An 18,539-nucleotide genomic window follows, 5' to 3' on the forward strand; every position below is an offset into this window, starting at 1 on the left:
CTGAAAAAATATTTAGAATAAGTCCAAATTGCTATACTTGACCTTCAAGCTTGCCCCCACCTACACTTTTAGCCTGATCTGTTGATGAAGCGAAAATAATAATGGGCTATTAGCAAGGAATAAAATTACTTGGGACTTCGATTCAGAGCACTAGACTGAATTAGGACTCTGACCACTTGCAAGTCTCAACTCCTTGGGAAAGTCACCTAAATGACATCTCGGTACTTCAATATACACACCAGCCACACAAGGCTAGGATCTACTGCATCTCCCCTAATCCTCCACCTCCGAGCCCAGCCCCCTCAAGCCAGTCCTGCGCATGCCTCGCCCCAGCCTCACCCCGCGTCTCGGCCGCTCCTCACAGCTCGGTCCCTTTCCTCGCTGCGACCTTGCCCGGCCCCCACTCCTGTCAATTCCCCCGCCCCCACCCCCACCAAGCGCTCCCGCCCCCCCACTCACGCCAACCAATCGCCTGGGGGGGGCGGAGTGTGAAGTCTCTCCACGCCCTCGGCCCTGCCCCCTGCACATTCTCCCCCAGTCAAGCTACGCGCTGGCCCCGCCCCATTCCAGTTGAACCTATGAGTCCCTTCCCTTTCCTAGGTCACCCTCACCCATAGTTCCGCTCACTCCCCCCGGAATCACTGAGGCGTGGGTGGTGGTAACACTGGCTCGGCGCTGGTGCTGGAGTGGTTTCCAGAAAGAGGTAAGTGCTGACCCGGGGTCCAGCCAGGGTCGACCATGGGACGCCACCATGCTTGCGGGGTCGCTGCCCGCCGAAGGGAGACTCCATGTCTGTTAGGTTGTCTTCGTAGCATCCGTGTTATTCTTTTAAGGCCAAATTGAGAATGGCGTTAGATGCCCTTCTGAAATGCGCAGCCTTCTCCTCCGCTGGGAGGCCCAAGCTGCGTCACCATGGCCGGTGTGCATCCCGCATCTCCGGGCACGCATGCCGCCACCCTGGCTGCTTCTAGTTTACGAACCTACTTAGGAAGACCTCTAAGAGGGCTTTGCTTATTTGCTGAACGCTTTAGAAACGCAAATCCTTCGTCAGTGTGGGGTTAAGTTTGATTGATTTTAAATTTAAAAAAGGAAAACCCGCGAGCCCCCCCCGCCCGACGCCGGGCGCACTAATTGCTTTTGGAGAATAACTTTGCACTATTATTTGCTGAAAACTTGTACATTTAGGTCTTCTATGGACATTTTTAATTTTGCTTCTTTTTCTACTTGGAACATCCTAGGTGCCAATTCATGTAGGATACAGTTTTTCCGGAAAGAAAGAAAACCTTAATCAAATATTTAGAATAAAACTTATTGCAGACCAATTTTGTTGAATTATGCACTAATATTTCAGAGTTTGAACCTAGACTTCATATTCTTTGAAGGTTACAGTATTGTAGAGGAGGTAATAGATATGTTATGTTTGGGCTTTGTAACTATTTTTTTAATCATCTTTGATGCCATTAACTTTATTATTCAAGATCATCATTGTGAACATTCATTTTTTGCTTGTGTCCTCAATATTGTACAGTGAATTTTCCTCTTCCCTCTGCTAACTGTATGTGCTTAAAAACTTACTTACCTGGCCAAGCTCTATTTCTGCTCCTGGCTGGCTGGTTAAAACATCATGGGGTTAGGAGTGAATCTGTGTCTGCTCAGCTGGGTTTCTTTTTCCTTTTCTTTTTGGTATTGTGATTTATTTTATTGAATCTAGTGGGATGACATGGGTTACCCCAATAAAATTATATGGGTTTCAGGCACACAGTTCTACAATACATGATCTGTATATTGTATTGTGTGTTTACTGTCCAATCAAGTGTCCTTCATCACCAATTATCCCCACTTTACCCTCTTCTACCTTCCCCCACCACCTCCCATTCTGCTGGCAGTCACCAGACTGTTTTCTGTGTCCTTGAGTCTTTTTCTTTATTTTTTCTGCTTAATCCCTTCACCCTTCTCACCAAGTCCCCAATGCCCACCTCTCTGACAACTGTCAGTCTATTCTCTGCATCTGTTTCTGTATTGTTTGATAGTTTATTTCATTCATTAGATTCCACATATAAGTGAAATCATATGTTACTTGTCTGTCTCTGACTGGTTTATTTCACATAGCATAATAGTTTCCAGGTCTATCCATGCTTCATTGTTAAATCTGTGAGTGCAGAAGCTGTTTCTGGGCCTTGGGAAACAAACTACTAAATTCTTTGTGTGCACTTTACCCACTTGGATCAGTCTTATGCTCTCTTCTTTCTTGTATGCCTTTTATTTACCTCTTGCCTGTCTCAAAATTTACATGGCTATTTGGGCTCAGGTACACCTCATTTTACTACACTTTATTGCACTTCACAGGTGTTGCAATCTTTTTTACAAATTGAAGGCAAGACCTCCCATCAGCAGAAAGATTGTAATTTGCTCTATTGAGAAATAGCTGTGCTCTGGAACTAGCATTATCTCTCGGTATGTTTGTATTTAATTTGAATTGCTACAGGTAACATGCTGGATAGAAGCTTCCTTTACCTTTACTTTAAATTACTCTGGTTAGCTTCTGTATTGATTTCTTATCTAGGGATCATTTTGGAAACCACTAACCATTAACAGCCAGCTTGCTTGGGGGAAGTACAGGGAAATATTTATAGAGAAACATAGGTTGGGAATAATTAGAAATCAGTCTGCCTATTTGCAGTCCTCTTCAGGTCATTAGTTTCCCATCACTTCAGTTGCATGTGAGTGGAACAATAATGAGATCCAGTCAGGAGTAATTTGAAAATGCGGTGAATCAGGTAAAACTGTTGAAGAAGGATCCAGGAAATGAAGTGAAGCTAAAACTCTATGCACTGTATAAGCAGGTAAATGCCTACAGTCTGATATAATTTAGAGACATTATGAGCAGATGACTCCTCAAATAGATATGCTATATGTTTTACTGAAATTCAGCTTTAATATTTTTAGAGTTTGTTTTGTTGCCTTTCCTTTAAAGACTGTATTCACCTAAAAATAAAATGCCAAAGTGAGAGGCAAAATGTATTCACAATCACAGAATTGCATTTTGGGGTACAAATTCAGGCAGAAACCCAAATTGTGCCCCAGATACAGGGTGAAGACAAGGGGTTTTTATGAGAAAAGGAGGGGAAGAGATTATATGAATAGAGGAAAGAAATTTCTGTTGGTGTTGACAAACTGAGTTACTGATTCTGTCATCAGAAAGAATGTCCATTATCACCAGTCCTTATGGTCAGGATGTCTACTGTGCTATTAGTTTTACAAATAACCGCTTTGGTCAAGTCTAAGTGTTATCTTACCAGTTCAAACATTCCAAAATTTAATGTGCAAGCAGTTCCTCTGCAATGGCTGCTTCAGCTCTACTTTAAAACCCAGCCACCCCCCCCCACCGCAGGCATAATCCCAAAAAAAAGATTCCAAAAAATGGCTCCACTTATGTCACCTTTTCACAGGTGTATACATGTTACTGAGGAAACAAGGGCCCTGCCACCTGGCACCTTGACATAATGACCCAACAATTAGTGTTAAAGGAAACAAGTTTTTATTAACTGGATTCCAACCTCGGGACGGGGAAGGGGATGGTGCTGAGAGCACTCCTGCTCAGAGTCCTCCTTTTCCAGGAGACCTGGAGCCTCTGTTGCTTCCCAAAAGGCTACATGCCAAAACCATGCCCAAAAGTTCCCTATATCCTTATTTGCCCTTAAGCAAATAGTCATGCAAACAGATCACATCCTCTTCTGGAATGTGCACTTGACGGTTTCAGAGTCACCATGCTCTGGCAGCAGCTCCCTCCTTCAGGATCTTGGGTGCACTATTCTCAACCTCCATATAGTGATTCAGGAAAACATGTGCTGGATCACAGTGGAGTCCAGGGAAGCCCACATCCCAAGAGAGTGACTTCTCTCTACATACTTCAGAGAAGCAGACGTACCTCCTCTCAAGCCCTTGAGGTTTCCATTGTGCCTTAAGCTTCCTCCTTGCCCCCTTAAGAAAGCAATCTTGGTTTTTTCCCTGGAAAGACTGCCATGAACCACACAACCAACCAAGGTGTCAGGCTTTTTCTAGTGGGCTTTCACTAGCTTCATAGCTTAGTGTCAGTTCCCCAAGGCTTTTTGGTAACAACCAGAGCTCAGGCATGACATTCCAGTCAAAGTCTTGGTTAATAAAACCACTGATGGTAACTGGTCTTACTGGCTTTATGCAAAGAAACCTTATGTCATCACCCACTTCTTCAGAGTGCCAAATTCTGGAGGGATCAGGTAGGGAAAAAAATTAAAAATGTGAAGGAAAATCCTTGCCTTTCTGCTATTCACTAAAATTGCAGTTCCATGCCTTACATCTTCTTGTTCGCTTTCCCACATAGTGTGAAGTTTTAACTCTTCCTGGGAAACCTGTGTCATTTCAGAGCAGAAATAGAAGAAAATTCAAAGCAAAGACAGAGTTCCAAAAGAAGAAGGGGGATGAGAACCTTGTCAGCTTTAGAATCTTGTCTCATTTCTCACCCGTCCTTCTATCTGGTCACACAGGTGACCTTTCTTAGGTCCCACATGGCCTGAAGCCTCACTGATAGAGGCGCTCTCTCATCTACCAGGTCTTCTACTGGTGTTCTGGCAGAAACATAACCTTTCACCTCCCACTGGTATCCCGACCAGCATTCCATGGTGCCTCACTTTAATGGTAGAGGCACTCTTGCCCACCAGTGTGTCCACTGGTCTCCTGGCAGAGACATGCCCTCCTACCACCCTATCTCTCGGCAGAGACATGTGCTCTTGCCCCAGGCCACTTCCACTGGCACTGCATGAGCCTTCCTAGGTCCCACGTGGCAAAGGCATTCTCTCCAGCCAGGTTTTCAGGTGACCTCTCTGAGGTCTCAACAGGCCAAAATCCAGAGACAGGACTCCTGATGTACCCAAAACAGCAAAGTTCAAACCATGTCTCCATAAGATCAAAAAACAAGTAAGTAAAGAATAACCACACCCAAGAGCTGAGGTTGCCTTTCCTCCAGGTTTAAAACTTTTACAACCTTTTAATATATTTTATTCATTCAGATTTAACCATAATCTACTTTGAATCCTTGTTCTCTGCCACAGTGGAAAGGACCATGCTCAAACGCAGTATCTGGCAGCTAAAAGTCCCTAGCTTTACAAGCACATGAATAAAGTAAGAGAAACGTTGTCACCCTGTGTTGTTGGGTGCTTTTCCGAAAAGGGGATTTCAAAACTCCTTCCACAGTGCAGGTCCAGCTTTCCCTTTCTGCATCAACCACATCAGCAGGGTCTGCATCTTCCTCAGGCGGCACACCCATTTTATCTGTGTGTGGTGGATTCAGGGCTTGATTCCCATCAGCTTCAGGGAAGAATGTGTTGTCAATAGGACATCATAGAGATCAGTCCCGTGTTTGGCCAGCTGCTGTTCAGGGCCTTGAGTCTTCCCGGTTTTCAGTAAGATTCAGTCCCCTGGCCTCAAGGGCTTGTCAGATGGGTAGGCGAACCTGTAGTGAGCAAACTTGTGCAAAATGATTAGCGTTTGCTCTAGATGTTGTACATACTGCTTAATTCTTGTCTCATGCTCCAAATCTAAACAGGGCATTCTTAAACCAGGGATTTGGAGGGGGTCTCTCATAAACTATTTCAAAAGAGCTCTATTTAAGCCCACTTCTGGGTGCTACCTTAATTGGGAGCAAAGCAGTGAGAAGTGCCTGGTCCCATTTTAAGTGTGTTTCCTGGCAGATTTTTGCCTAGGTCTTTATCATGTGATTCATTTTCTCAGTCTTCCCCATGGCTTGAGGTCTCCAAAATGCATGCAGTTTCCATCACATTTGCAGTGTCCGTCCAACCTTCTGGGAGGTATCTAAAGTGAACAGTGGTCCATTGTCACTTTGAATGCAGCGAGGAAGTCCAAACCTAGCAATTATTTCTTTAAGCAAAAGTTTTGCTACTTCAGTTGCTTTTTCAGTTCAGTGGGCCTCTACCCATCCAGAATAAGTGTCCACAAAGACTAACAAAAATTTCAAATTTCCCCTAGTTTTAGGCATTTGTGTGAAGTCCACCTGCCTGCCAGTCCTCAAATGGACACAGTCCTTTATATTGTACTCCTTCTCTGTTGGGACACACTCTGCCTTCGGAGTGTTCTTGGCACATATTTGACAGGCTGGGGTGATCCTCTGAATAGTCCTTTGCAAATGAGGGGCTTTCAGATGCAGCCTAATGAAGTTCATTAAAGCTTCCCTTCTATAGTGGGTCCCTTCCTGTAGGTATTTAAGGATACACGAGAGCCTCATACCATGGGCGTTGACCTTCCACACTGAATGGGGATCAGTGTTAGTGAATCCCCATACACGGCCAATTCCTCATCCCATTCTGTGTAATGAGTTTTAAACTCTGTCAAGTCCAAACGGAGTCAAAGCCCCTAGGTGTGGTGGCTCTCTGGCTGCCTGTCTTGCGGCTTTATTAGCAATTTGGTTTCCCTGACTTGTTTGCAAGCCATCCCTGTGGTGTCCTGGGCAGTGCATTATGGCAGCCTGGTCCAGTAGATTCACTGCCTCCAGCAATCGTAAAATCCCCTCTGCCTGTTTAACATCTTTGTTCCCCAAGGTTAAGAGTCCTCTCTCCATATTGCTCTATGGGCATGGACTACTATGAAGGCATATGTGGAGTCTGTGTGTATGTTAACCTTCTTTCTTTGTGACAGTATTAAGGTTCTTGTGATGGCTATTCAGCCATTCGTGCTGAGGTTCCTTGCTAATGGGCTTGGGTTTCTGTTACCTTGTCTGTGGTGACTACCATATCCCCAGCTTATCTTGGGCTGTTGTCCATGAAGCTGCTCCCATCTGTATGCAGCTCCCAGTCTGGTGCTGCCAACGGCTAGTCCAGCAGATCTGGCCTGGTAGAATAAACTTGGTCAGTAGTTTCCAAGTAATCACACTAGAAGGCTAAGTTCCCCTCCGTATCTGGGAGTGGGGTGGCTGTGTTCAGGATTGTGGTGGTCTGCAAGGTAACATTTGGGTTGTCCAACAGATTAGCCTGGTATTTTCCCGTGAGCCCTGCTGTCAGCCAATACCCTCCTTTTTGTTCCAATAGAGTCAGGGCCTGGTATGGTACCAACAGTGTAGTGGGCAGCACCAAAGTAAACTTCTTAGCTTCCTACAAGATGTCACAGACAGCTGCTACTGCCTGAAGGTATGGTGTCCAACCCTTTGTTGTGTGATCCAACTTATTTGAGAGATAGGCTATGGGTCAGGAAATATTTCCCAGAGTCTGGGTTAGTACCCCAATTCCAACCCCCTGCTTTTCATGAACATACAATTTGAAAGGCTTGTGTAAATAGGGCAGTTTTAGTGCAGGAGCTGAAACTAGCTTTTCCTTCAAGGTACCAAGCGCTACCTGACAATCCCCTGTCTATTCAAAGGGTTCAGAGTCCAGTCCTTTTGAGGAATTGTACTGTGGTTTTGCTGTAAGTCCAAAGTTTGGAATCCAAATTCAGCAGAACCTTGTAATTCCTAAGAATGCACAAAGCTTCCTTCAGTTCTCTGGGGTTTTTAATTTAGCAATGGCTTGCCTTCTGTCTGCTATCAAGCTCCTGGTACTTTGTGTCAGTTGAAATTCCAGGTATGCCACTTCCTGTTTGCAAATCTGAGTCTTCTGAGGTGATACCTTATATCTCCTTTTGCCAGATAATTTAGGACTGTGATGGTGTTGTGCAGACAGTCCTTATAGGTGCTACTAGCTATCAATATGTCATGTAAATACTGTAAAAGAGCTCCTGGTTTCAGCTGAACACCCCTTAAGTCTTTTGCCTGCACTTTCCTGAATATAGTCAGGGAATTCTTAGATCCTTGTGGCAGCATGGTCCAGCAGTATTGGAGTGTGGCTTTGGGTTCTGCCACTCAAGAGGCAAACAGTAGTTGAGCCTGTTCATGTATGAGGATGCAGAAAAAAGCATCCTTCAAGTCTAGGATTGAAAACCATTTGCTGTCTCCAGGCACCATGGTCAACAGAGTGTCTGATTGGGCATTGTAGGATGAATGTCCTGAACAATGTCATTTATGGCCCTAAAATCCTGTACCAACCAGTATTTGTCAGAGGTTTTTTGACTGGCAGAAGGGGAGTGCTATAGGGTGACTGGGAAGGCTGAATTAGTTCCAATTTAAAAAACTTCTGCAGTGCTGGCTGGATCCCTTCTAAAGCCTCCTCCTTGAGGGGGCACTGCTTCTTTTGTGGGGCCTGTGCCCCTTCTTTTAGATGAACTTTTATGGGTTGCATGTTAACTGCTTTACCTGGGGTTCCATCAGCCCAAACAGTCTGATCAACCTGCTCATAGATCTCAGGTAGGAAGAGGTCACCTCTGGGATCTTCCAGACAGGTCAGGAATGCCTGTAGCTGGAGGGCACGTTCCAGCGGGACTTTCACCCATAACTGCCATCACAAGAGAAGAGCCTGTGCATGTGCTCAGTTTGGATGATGAATGGAAAAAATGGAGGTGATATGGTCTGCCATTCTCTGAGGATCATCTCTACATGAGGGGTTGGATTCTTCCAATTCAGTAAGTCTGAAGAGGAGAACGGAGTATGGGCCCAAAAGTGGTCAGCAGGCTGGACTTTCTGATTTACTCTACCTATGGGATATTGCCTCAGAGGGAATTGGCTTGTTCTGAATTGGCTCTCTGTTCTAATTGGGTGCCCTGAAAGGTCTTTGGTGGAGCAACCTCTCCCCAGATATACAGGGGTACAGCCATTGGCTCTGTGGTCTCTACTTCAATTGGCAGCTCATGAAGGGGGTGATGGCAAGGGAGCTCCCCATGGGTCCCCTGACAGGGGGACCTTGTTCCCCTGGGTTCAGAACACTGGTGAAGTTTATTTCCTCTTTGTCCCTTCCTTCCTCTGTTTTACCATCAGGGAGAGGTTTTGAGGCCACTTTCCATCTCTGGACCATCAAACGATCCTCTGACCTTGACAAAACCCTATTGTACAACAGCATAATTGCACTGACATGATGAATTTCATCCCATCTGTCCAACTGTTGGCAATACTGTTCCAATTGCATAATGGTACAGTAATTCAGGGAACCATACATACATGGGCCACCTTTCCCCACAATTCAAAACATATGTAGGCCAAACAGTATTACAGTAATAAATCAATGCCTCCTTGAACTTTGGATAATGGCAGTACATACTCCAGTCCTTCAAAATTCTACCCAGTGGGTCCCCCTCAGGGCCAGCATGGAACCATCCCTGTTGGACTAGATGTACAAGTCCAAAGCTATGATTGAAAGAATGCAGGCAAATTGGCAACATATAAGAAAAACCCACAATTCCATTATTCCAAGCACTGCTGACAAGCAAATTTTCATCCAAACGAGGTCACTTCTCAGAGCCTGTCCTCTTCCCTGACCTATTTCCTTTCTACCTGCGAGGCGTATTTAGGCAGCCAATGCCCTTAAAAGGTATGCAGAGAAATTCTGAGACTGGGAAACTCCAGTCCCACTCTCCCACTCACGAGGGGGTCACCCTGCTACAGCCAGTTATCAGCGTCCCTTTATTGTTGCCATTACTGTTACAGAACCCTGCCAGTGCTGTTCTGGAACAGTTGTGGGGTTCAATTGCCTGCCACCAAGAAGCATGACTCTCAGTGCAAGAGTTCAGGTGAAAAAGAAAAGGGGTTGTTTATTGGAAGGCTATGCAGATTTAGGTAATGACAGATTTCTGCCATGAAGTCCCACTCCCTTTTAAAACATGCAGTCCTCCCTCCTTTTGCCAAACCAGATCAGTTTCAGAACATGCCAGTCCAAGTTACCATCTTTCAGAAATGCAGAAGTTCACAGATCAGCATTTCTGATCACAGTTCAGCTCTAAGCATCCCTCACAAACTCAGATGGCTAGGTGAGTCCCCCGTGTAGCTCCACCAGCTGTGCCACCGTCTTCTCCAGGTGGACTCAAATCTTGGTGTCTGGGCAGGTTCCCCCCAGTTATACTGCCAGCTCCGTCAAGTCACTGGACTTCTGACTTTCAGACCTTCTCTCTCTTACTCCAGACCATGTGACTCTTTTCTCTTTCAGCCTGCTCTCATTTAAATGCTCAGCCTGGAACTACCTACATGACTACATATCTGGTCCCCTCCTGTGATGTGTTAGTGTTACCGAATAAGGGGTCCAAGGGGGGGGCAATACTTGGCCCACCTAGGGATGCCAAAAACGGCTACAGAACAAGGATCCTTCCCAAGGACAGAATACTAATATCTACTGGGCTCTTCTGTCCGCCGCCAATTGGAAAGACGTCTCTCAATGCCAGAGATTTGTGAAAAGGAAACAAAATGTTTATTTAATGCTATTCAGGCCTAATGCCTCCACTAAAATATCAAAGTCCTTTAGGTTGTACACCTACACCCATGCAGCGCTCCCTTCTCCCACTGTCCCAACTCCGGGTACCGTAAATCAGGAAAAGAGCACACGTCTGTGTTTGAGGTCGCTGATATCGTCCGCTGTGTCAGTCAGGATCTCAAGTTAATCCAAAATACTGTGGTACCCTCTCATGGTCCACTGGCCAGAGTTCTTTGTACCCAGTTCCAAAGTCTCTGCTGCTTTCCAGGCCACATGGCCAAAGGGGGCACCCCAAAGCCGCGTGGGCCTCTTCTACCAAAGCTGCAGGGGTCCACACTCCACCAAAAGCATGGGGCTTTCTTCTTCACCTGGCTGCAGGAATCTCCATTCTGGCAAAGCTGCGTGGTTTTCTCTTTCACCTCACCAAGAGGGGGTCCTCACTCTGCTGAAACCGTGTGGCTCTCCCTTCATGACTGCAGGGGTCCTCACTGTACCCCACACAGAGTGGCTCTCTCTTTCATCTGCCTGCGGGGGGCTCCCCATTCTGGCAAAGTCGACTGGTACTCTTTCACTCTGCTGAAAACCACGTGGCTCTCCCTTCAATGGCTGCCACGTCTGGGTTACTCCCTTCTCCCTGGCTCAAAACTTGGCCACCGCTATTTAACATATCTATGAAACCAGTTAAAGGTTATAGATATATTAAATAATTATTCCAGAGGTTAGCTGCAAAGCTTGCTATGCAAAACAGCTCTCAATGGCCCTGCTCTATTGGTCTCTTCCCCCTGGGGGGGGAGAGGGTGAGGACATCCTATATGTCTCTCCAATATTCCTATACACTTTGAATTCTGGACATCGTTCCAAATATTTTTGGGCCCCCCCCCCCTTGGCTGCACCCTGTATCATTAGTATCTGCCATTTTTGCCAGTTCCCTCTATCTTTTACTCTTTTGGCTGCCATCTTTAGTCAGGGCAAAAATTCTCAATGACACAGGGACATCCAGGGAGGGCATGTGCCTCCTATCTCTCACAGAAGTGCTGTATAAGCTTTCCACCTCATCTATAGCCATACCACCCTGAAAGCCAATCTGATCTATAAGCTTTCCCTCCCATCTCTATCATAAGACCCTGAATGTTCTCAGTTACCTACACAATTGGCCCTGAGCTGCAACCCTCTTCCCTTCAGGAAGACACAGCTATTAACTTGCCGTTGTTACACAATGCATTTTAACTGCTGTGTCATCCACTCCCTCACCCTCAGTTGAGGACTGTGGGGGCTGTGCTGTGCACCCCACTAAATACATACCTGTGTTTGTATAGTGTACTTGCAAATCCTGTTAAGGCAAAGAGTCACCCCTCAGGATCTTTATAGAGTAAGAGACTTAAAGAATGTAATAACCAAATGTGTAGACCTTATGTGGCTGCTGATTATAATAAATCAACCAAAAAAGTTGTTTTCAGAAAATTGGGGAAGTTTGAATACGGGCTGAGTAATAGATGATACCTAGGAAATGTTGTTAATGATATCATGGTTATATAAGAAAATGTTGGTTTTTTAGAAATGCATATTAAGAATGTAGGGGTGAAATAACATGGTGTTTGGGAGTCCCTAAAATAAAGCAAAAAAGAAAGAAAAGAATGGAGGGAACAAGTATGGCAAAATAATAGTTGTTGAATTTGGGTGATGAGTACTAGGAATTCATTGTAATATTTTTGTGTATGTTTGAAAGTTTGTATAACAAAATTTTTAAATGTAGGTTTAAGTAGCACTATCTAAAGACTACCCTGGGAAGTCAACCCCCCTGGGCTTCTGTGTGTTACCTGTTTTTCTCTTTCTGTGACTGCTGTGAGCCTCTTCTACTTTCATATGAGTGAGTATAGTAAAGAATTTAACTTTGTCCCGAAAAAGGTCTGGCATTTGCCCTTGGCCTCTGGGCAGAGTTACGTTAGATTACCTAATATCTAAACCTAGAACACCTAATATCTAAACCTAGAACACTTAATATTGAAACCCTTGAAATGCTGTGCCTCACAGGAGTGTCTTTGTTTGCTTTCAGTCTAAGGGGGTCATTTAGAGTGGGACTGGCCACAGGGTAGTAGCAATGTGTTTTAGGGTGGGGCTTCATTTACATATTTAATTGTAGTGGAGCTCAAAGTGAAAACTCTGAACACTGATGCCTGAGTGGGCTTTTCTGGTGGATGATACTGCATGTGTAATGTTACATCAGCTCTGGGAGACGTACACTGTCCTGACTCCACAGTGTGGGCAGGAAGGTGTACATCCCCAGACTTCACCTTAGGCATCTCCTCCCTTGCTGATGTTGAACTGTGTTCTTTCCTGGCAATAAACTGTAATCGTGAGTTCTGTGTGTTATTCTAGCAAGTTACTGAACCTGAGCGTGGTACTGTTAGCAAACAAGAGGTCCGAGGGAGGGGCAATACAATATTTGGCCCACCTAGGGATGCCAAAAACTGCTACACAACAGGGGCCCCTCCCAAGAACAGAATACTAATATCTACTGGGCTCTTCTGTCCGCCGCCAATTGGAAAGACATCCCTCAATGCCAGAGATTTGTGAAAAGGAAACGAAATGTTTATTTAATGCTATTTAGGCTTAATGCCTCCACTAAAATATCATAGTCCTTTAGGTTGTACACCTACACCCACACAGCGTTCCCTTCTCCCACTGTCCCAACTCCAGGTACCATAAGTCAGGAAAAGAGCACACGTCTTGTTATACCCAGCTAGGAAAATTACAGCTAGGGCATTACCCAACCCTAAATCTGCAGTTCCTGGAACAGGGTAATGAACAAACATCCGGGAACAATTGGGTTTAAAATTCTAGCCAAATAAGGTAACTAACCCGGCCGCCAGAAAGTGCCCGCCAGCAGCAGCAGCACCCACCAATCAGGGACCCTCGCCGTTTTTAAATAAGCCAATAGCTAGCCGCCACCTCTGCTTCTGTATGCCTTTGCTTGCTTGCTAGAAAATATAAATACCCAGTAGTCTGTAAGCCAGGCGCGACTTCCATTTTGTAGCTCTGAGTAGCTACGTGACTCCGGTCACAGTTGGGGAAGTTCGCCCCTGCGCAGGAAAAATCTTTGGCCATTAAAATTTTTATCAATTCGGTTCCGGACTCCAAGAGTGTGTATTTACCCACCAATCTCTACAACAGTCTGTGTTTCAGGCCGCTGGCACCGTCAGCTGTGTCACCGTGCAGGCAGGATCTCTCTCTAGTTAATCCAAAGTACTGTGGTACCCTCTCATGGTCCACTGGCAAGAGTCCTTTGTACCCAGTTCCAGTCAAAGTCTCTCTTGCTTTTCAGGCCCCACAGCCAAAGGGGGCACCCCAAAGCCGCATGGGCCTCTTCTACCAAAGCTGCAGGAGTCTGCGCTCTACCAAAAGCATGTGGCTTTCTTCTTCACCAGGCTGCAGGGATCTCCATTCTGGCAAAGCTGCATGATTTTCCCTTTCACTTGGGCAGTTAGCCCCTCATGTCCCGGAGCCCATCTTTTCCAAGCTCCCACACACTGGCCTACTCACTCAGGAGTGCAGCCCCTAGTTCCATCCTGAGTCCCAGCTACTCCCTTCTCCCTGGCTCAAAACTTGGCCACGGCTATTTAACATATCTATGAAACCAGTTAAAGGTTATACATATGTTAAATAACCATTCCAGAGGTTAGCTGCAAAACTGTTGCTATGCAAAACAGCTCTCAATGGCCTGGCTCCATTCATTTCTTCCCCCCTGGGGGGGGGGGGGGGGAGGACATCTTATATGTCTCTCCAATATTCCTATACACTTTGAATTCTGGACACCATTCCAAATCCTTTTTTGCCCCCCCCCCCCCCCCGCCTCTGCTGCACCCTGTATCAGTACCACAAGTGCCCAAAACATTGCACTTGGCATTTGCAAATAGGGGAAGTCTTATGGACTTTGTTGCCTCTAAGGCAACAGGTGGATATTATTTCTCAGGTGGATAACTCTTGTAGAGTCACTTTTGTCTCTTTGTCTTTGGTAAGTCTTAGCTTCATTTACTGCCTTTGTTTTTCAGAGCTCTTCTTTCCTCTTTAGCTGATTAACCATTTAACATTTTTACCATTTAACATTACCATTTAACATTTTAACATTAACATTTAACATTAACTATTTAACCATTTCCTCTTTAGCTGATTAACCATTTAACATTTTTAACATGGTTATTATGTGGAGTTTTTAATTGTCGTTTCTAAAATGTAGTTAACTAGGATATTTAATTCATCTCAAAACATCCACTTCGCCTACTTAAACAAGTAAAGTCTGGTGGTTTTTTGCTTTCTACTCGCATGTCCCTTAGTTCAGTTCCCTGTGGACCAGGGTTCTGACCGCCCCACCCTACTCCCTCAGCTACAACTCTATTGCTCAGTTACCAAAAATCCACCACTGAAGTAGTAGTAGTGTTTTCTACCTTTGAGTGGGCTTTCAGAATATACTGTGGGTTTCTGAATGTTTGTTGGCTAATTACCTTTGAAGATCGTTTGCTTGAATATTTTAATTGTGTGTGAAAATGTGATCATTGATTTAAAACTAATGAACTGTTAGAATTTTTGGAAAGTGCTTTCCCACCACCTTCTATAGTATTTTCATATGTAGGCAGTTTTAACTTATTTTAGGGACTCATAGCCAATGGAAATTTTGTCTCTCCAGCCTTCTTTCTGTTGTTTGTGCCTTTTGAGCAACAGTATCAAAGAGAAACAAGGGGAAAGTTCAGATTGTTTTATGTACCTTGCGAAACTGTTTGGTAGGGAAGGCACATTCATCTTAGTTGTGTGTTTTATGGATCTTAAAATTTAAGGTTCCAATCTGCATGGACATTTGTCTAATAATTGCCCCTGTTCTTTTCACAGGTCACTGAAGGACCTTGTATAATGCCCAAACCAGGTGTGTTTGAGTTTATTAATAAAGCTAAATGGGATGCAAGGAATGCTTTTGGCAGACTGCCCAAGGTAAATTTATTTGTTATTTTACTTTTATTTTACTTCCTGTACTCCTAAAGGAAGTTGGGTGTTTCTCATTATCAATCCATTATAGATGGAGCATTCAAGATCTTCATGTAACTCTATTGAATCAGAACCTCTGTTCTTTCTTCATTGCAAGGTGCTACTTATCAGTATTGTAAGTTTCTCAAAATAATTATTCATTGACCTTGGGCTTAAATTATTTGTCATCTTCTCTTCAGGAAACTGCCAAGCAGAGCTATGTGGACTTGGTGTCCAGTTTGAGTTCTTCATCTACGTCCTCTAGCCAAGTGAAGCCTGTAGCAGACAGGAAACAACCGGAATATGAAAACCTGGTGGTGACCTCTGAAGATGGCATCACAAAGATCATGTTGAACCGGCCCACCAAAAAGAATGCAATCAGTACTCAGGTGACATCACCTTCCCTGAGGGTTCTTCCTCCTTTTTTTCCTTCTCCTGTTACCCTCAAAGCTCGTGTTTCAGTGTCGTTGCTATTTTTGTGTTATCTCGTTTGATTTATGCAGGAAGATTAGAAATTGCAGTTACTTCTTTATACAACAGAGCTAGGCCTCCATTATTTAGAATTTGTGAGCTTCAGGTAGGTTCTACATGTCCAAAAGGAACTATAATTTTCTCAATGGGAGAAGCACAGATAAACTAAATAAATGAAACCTACATTAATATAAGAGGATGTGTGTAGAGGTTCTTTGAGGTTGGTATAGATTGTCCCCAGAAGTATCTTCATGTCACTTAGACTTGAGAGTGAGTAATGTTCTACCTGTACGGAGCTTTATTTCCTATAAGTAGAAGGAGAAAGAAGAGAAGGACTTCATCTGAAACAGATCATAACTCGTCTCTGCTTGAAATGTGCTATTTCACAAGGGCAACTTTAGTTTCTGAGTCTGCCATTGAACTAGAATGATAGTAAAAATAATCACATTATTTCTTTCACTTTGAAACAAATTATAGGGAGTTAATTGGATGTTTGGTGCTCAACTAGTAGTAAAATTTGAGAGGGCTACAAGCCCTTTCATTGGGCTTATCATCTACATAGTAGAAAGAACATACTAACTTAAAATAGTCTTAAATAAGAATTTGATAAAGTTGAATGTGCCATTCAATTAATAAAACATTTGGTTCTCAAAACTGTCTTTCCTTTTATCCTGAGTCATTTCTATGTTATCGTAGTAATGATAGTAGTATTAGCTACTCATTACAGAGCTTAATATGTGTCAGCCCTTTTTATGCAGAGGTTTGTTTGGTTCCCACAAGGAGTCTACTGTTGTTATTTAACAATAAAACAAATAGAGTAAGTGGTAACTTGTTCAAATTCACTCAACTAATATGCAGGAGAACCTGACTTGAAACCCCAGTATATCCACCTCCTAATCCTGGCTCTTGCCAGTTAGTTACCCTGTTGTGCTGTATCATCATAACTGTAATAACACTAAAATGACTTCCTTGTTCCCTCCCTCAATGGAAATGATTTTGTCTTTATTCATATATTTTGAAGTTTATGCATTCTTTTCTTAGTGTCTGTGTATCTATGAATATCAGCCCTCCTCATCATTCTCTTCCACACTGTAGAAACTGCACCTGTGTTAAATGCATGAAAAGCTACATATCCAAGATTTTCAGAAATGTCGCTGATTTAAAATATTGGGCCTGTTGGGCTTCACTATCCTTACAGTGTCTTAGAAATCCCAGCCTTTTAAAATACTCATTAATATTTCCCAGACTGCCTGGGATATTTGTGTTCTTTCTTGAGGTTGCAGTTGAAAAAGTGCTTTGAGGAAATTTTACTCTGGCCACCTCCCATTCTGTCTACCCTACATAAGTATCAGCTACTTCTCTGAGCGCCCCTGCTACTTTGTACTTCCCACCCAGTTTAGAGTTATCTCTTCTATTAATTCCAAAGGCTCAAGGATTGCATCTTACTTTTGGCAAAAAATGGAACTTTGGCTAGGTGGCTCAGTTGGTTGGAGTGTCCCGAAGCAACCAATTGATGTTTCTCTCTTTTCTTCTCTGTCTAAAATCAGTAAACATATCCTCGGGTGAGGATTTAAGAAAAAAGTGCATGTATTCTCCCAGCATCTACTATAGCACTTAGTACATAATACAAGTAATTGTAAAAGGAATGACAGTTCTTTCGAGTTCATTGGGCTAGTTTTTTGATCACTTAAATACAACCAATATAAATGTTTGGCACTTTGCAGAGAACAGGCTTGCAGACTGGCATTTAGGGAGTCTACTGGGTGATGGTTATCATTTTCAGGGTTTCTTTTCCTCTTTTCCCCCCTTTTATACAGATGTATCAAGAAATCATTCTTGCACTTAAAGCTGCAGGCAAGGATGACTCAGTCCTAACTGTTTTAACAGGTAAGACATTTTCTTAAATTATTTTTTTAAGCAGGAGAAAACCAAAGACTAATATATGTGCATGGGGAATCCACATAGACATGATAAATCCATGAAAATTTCAAAGACAGTGAAGCAACATTGGGTAAAGAGGACATTTTGGACAAAGGATAAAAAGGAGGTAATGGCATATTAGATTTCAGAAGTGAGAATGGGTGATTTACAAGTAGTTGAAGAAGAACAGAACCTTTCTTAAGTTCCTTAATTAAATATTTATTTTGAGGGACTTCCTACTAGATAGGAAATTAACTATATAAGCTCTAAGATCTTTTTGGGTACTAGATACTCTAATTCCTAAATATATGAAAAATTTAATAGACACAAAGCTGATATCTATAAAAAGCAGATGTATATTGGTAAGAAACATACTATTGGTACTAAAATTGGGTATTTAACAAAGGGAAAGGTCTTAATGTAAGAAAGATAATCTTTGAAGCATTACTTAGAGTTGTGAAAATGTGAAAACATTCTAAATTAGGGAGTTCCGGCCAAGATGGAGGCATAGTAGAAATGTTTTGCTTTCTCACACAACCAAAAGAAGGATAACATTGAATTTAAAAACAGTAAACAACCAGAACTGCCAGAAAGTCAAACATCATGGAACTTCGAGAGCCAAGGAATTAAACAAACATTCATTCAGACTGGTGTGTTGAGACAAAGAAATATGGCCCAAATGAAATAACAGATCAAAACTCCAGAAAAAGAACTAAGTAACGAGGAGATAGATAACCTCTGATGCAGAGTTCAAAACACTGGAAATCAGGATGCTCACAAAGTTGATTGAGCTTGATTGCAAAATGAAGGAAGAAAGGAAGG

At 43.4% G+C, this 18,539-nt stretch overlaps 1 protein-coding gene across 1 annotated transcript in view; it reads left to right on the forward strand.

The window, feature by feature from the left end:
* The first annotated feature begins 210 nt into the window (after nucleotides 1-210).
* ECI2 (enoyl-CoA delta isomerase 2) overlaps nucleotides 211-18,539 on the forward strand; it is a 34,326-nt gene continuing 15,997 nt past the window's right edge. Inside the window, exons 1-6 of the mRNA XM_053668228.1 lie at nucleotides 211-488; nucleotides 601-703; nucleotides 7,077-7,175; nucleotides 15,195-15,293; nucleotides 15,527-15,715; nucleotides 17,615-17,684. Of these exons, the coding sequence (XP_053524203.1) occupies nucleotides 211-488; nucleotides 601-703; nucleotides 7,077-7,175; nucleotides 15,195-15,293; nucleotides 15,527-15,715; nucleotides 17,615-17,684 (838 nt within the window). The remainder of the gene's footprint in view (nucleotides 489-600; nucleotides 704-7,076; nucleotides 7,176-15,194; nucleotides 15,294-15,526; nucleotides 15,716-17,614; nucleotides 17,685-18,539) is intronic.

The sequence above is a fragment of the Artibeus jamaicensis genome, unplaced genomic scaffold (genome assembly GCF_021234435.1).
Source record: "Artibeus jamaicensis isolate MK-2021 breed Jamaican fruit bat unplaced genomic scaffold, CSHL_Jam_final contig_482, whole genome shotgun sequence".
NCBI lineage: Eukaryota > Metazoa > Chordata > Mammalia > Chiroptera > Phyllostomidae > Artibeus > Artibeus jamaicensis.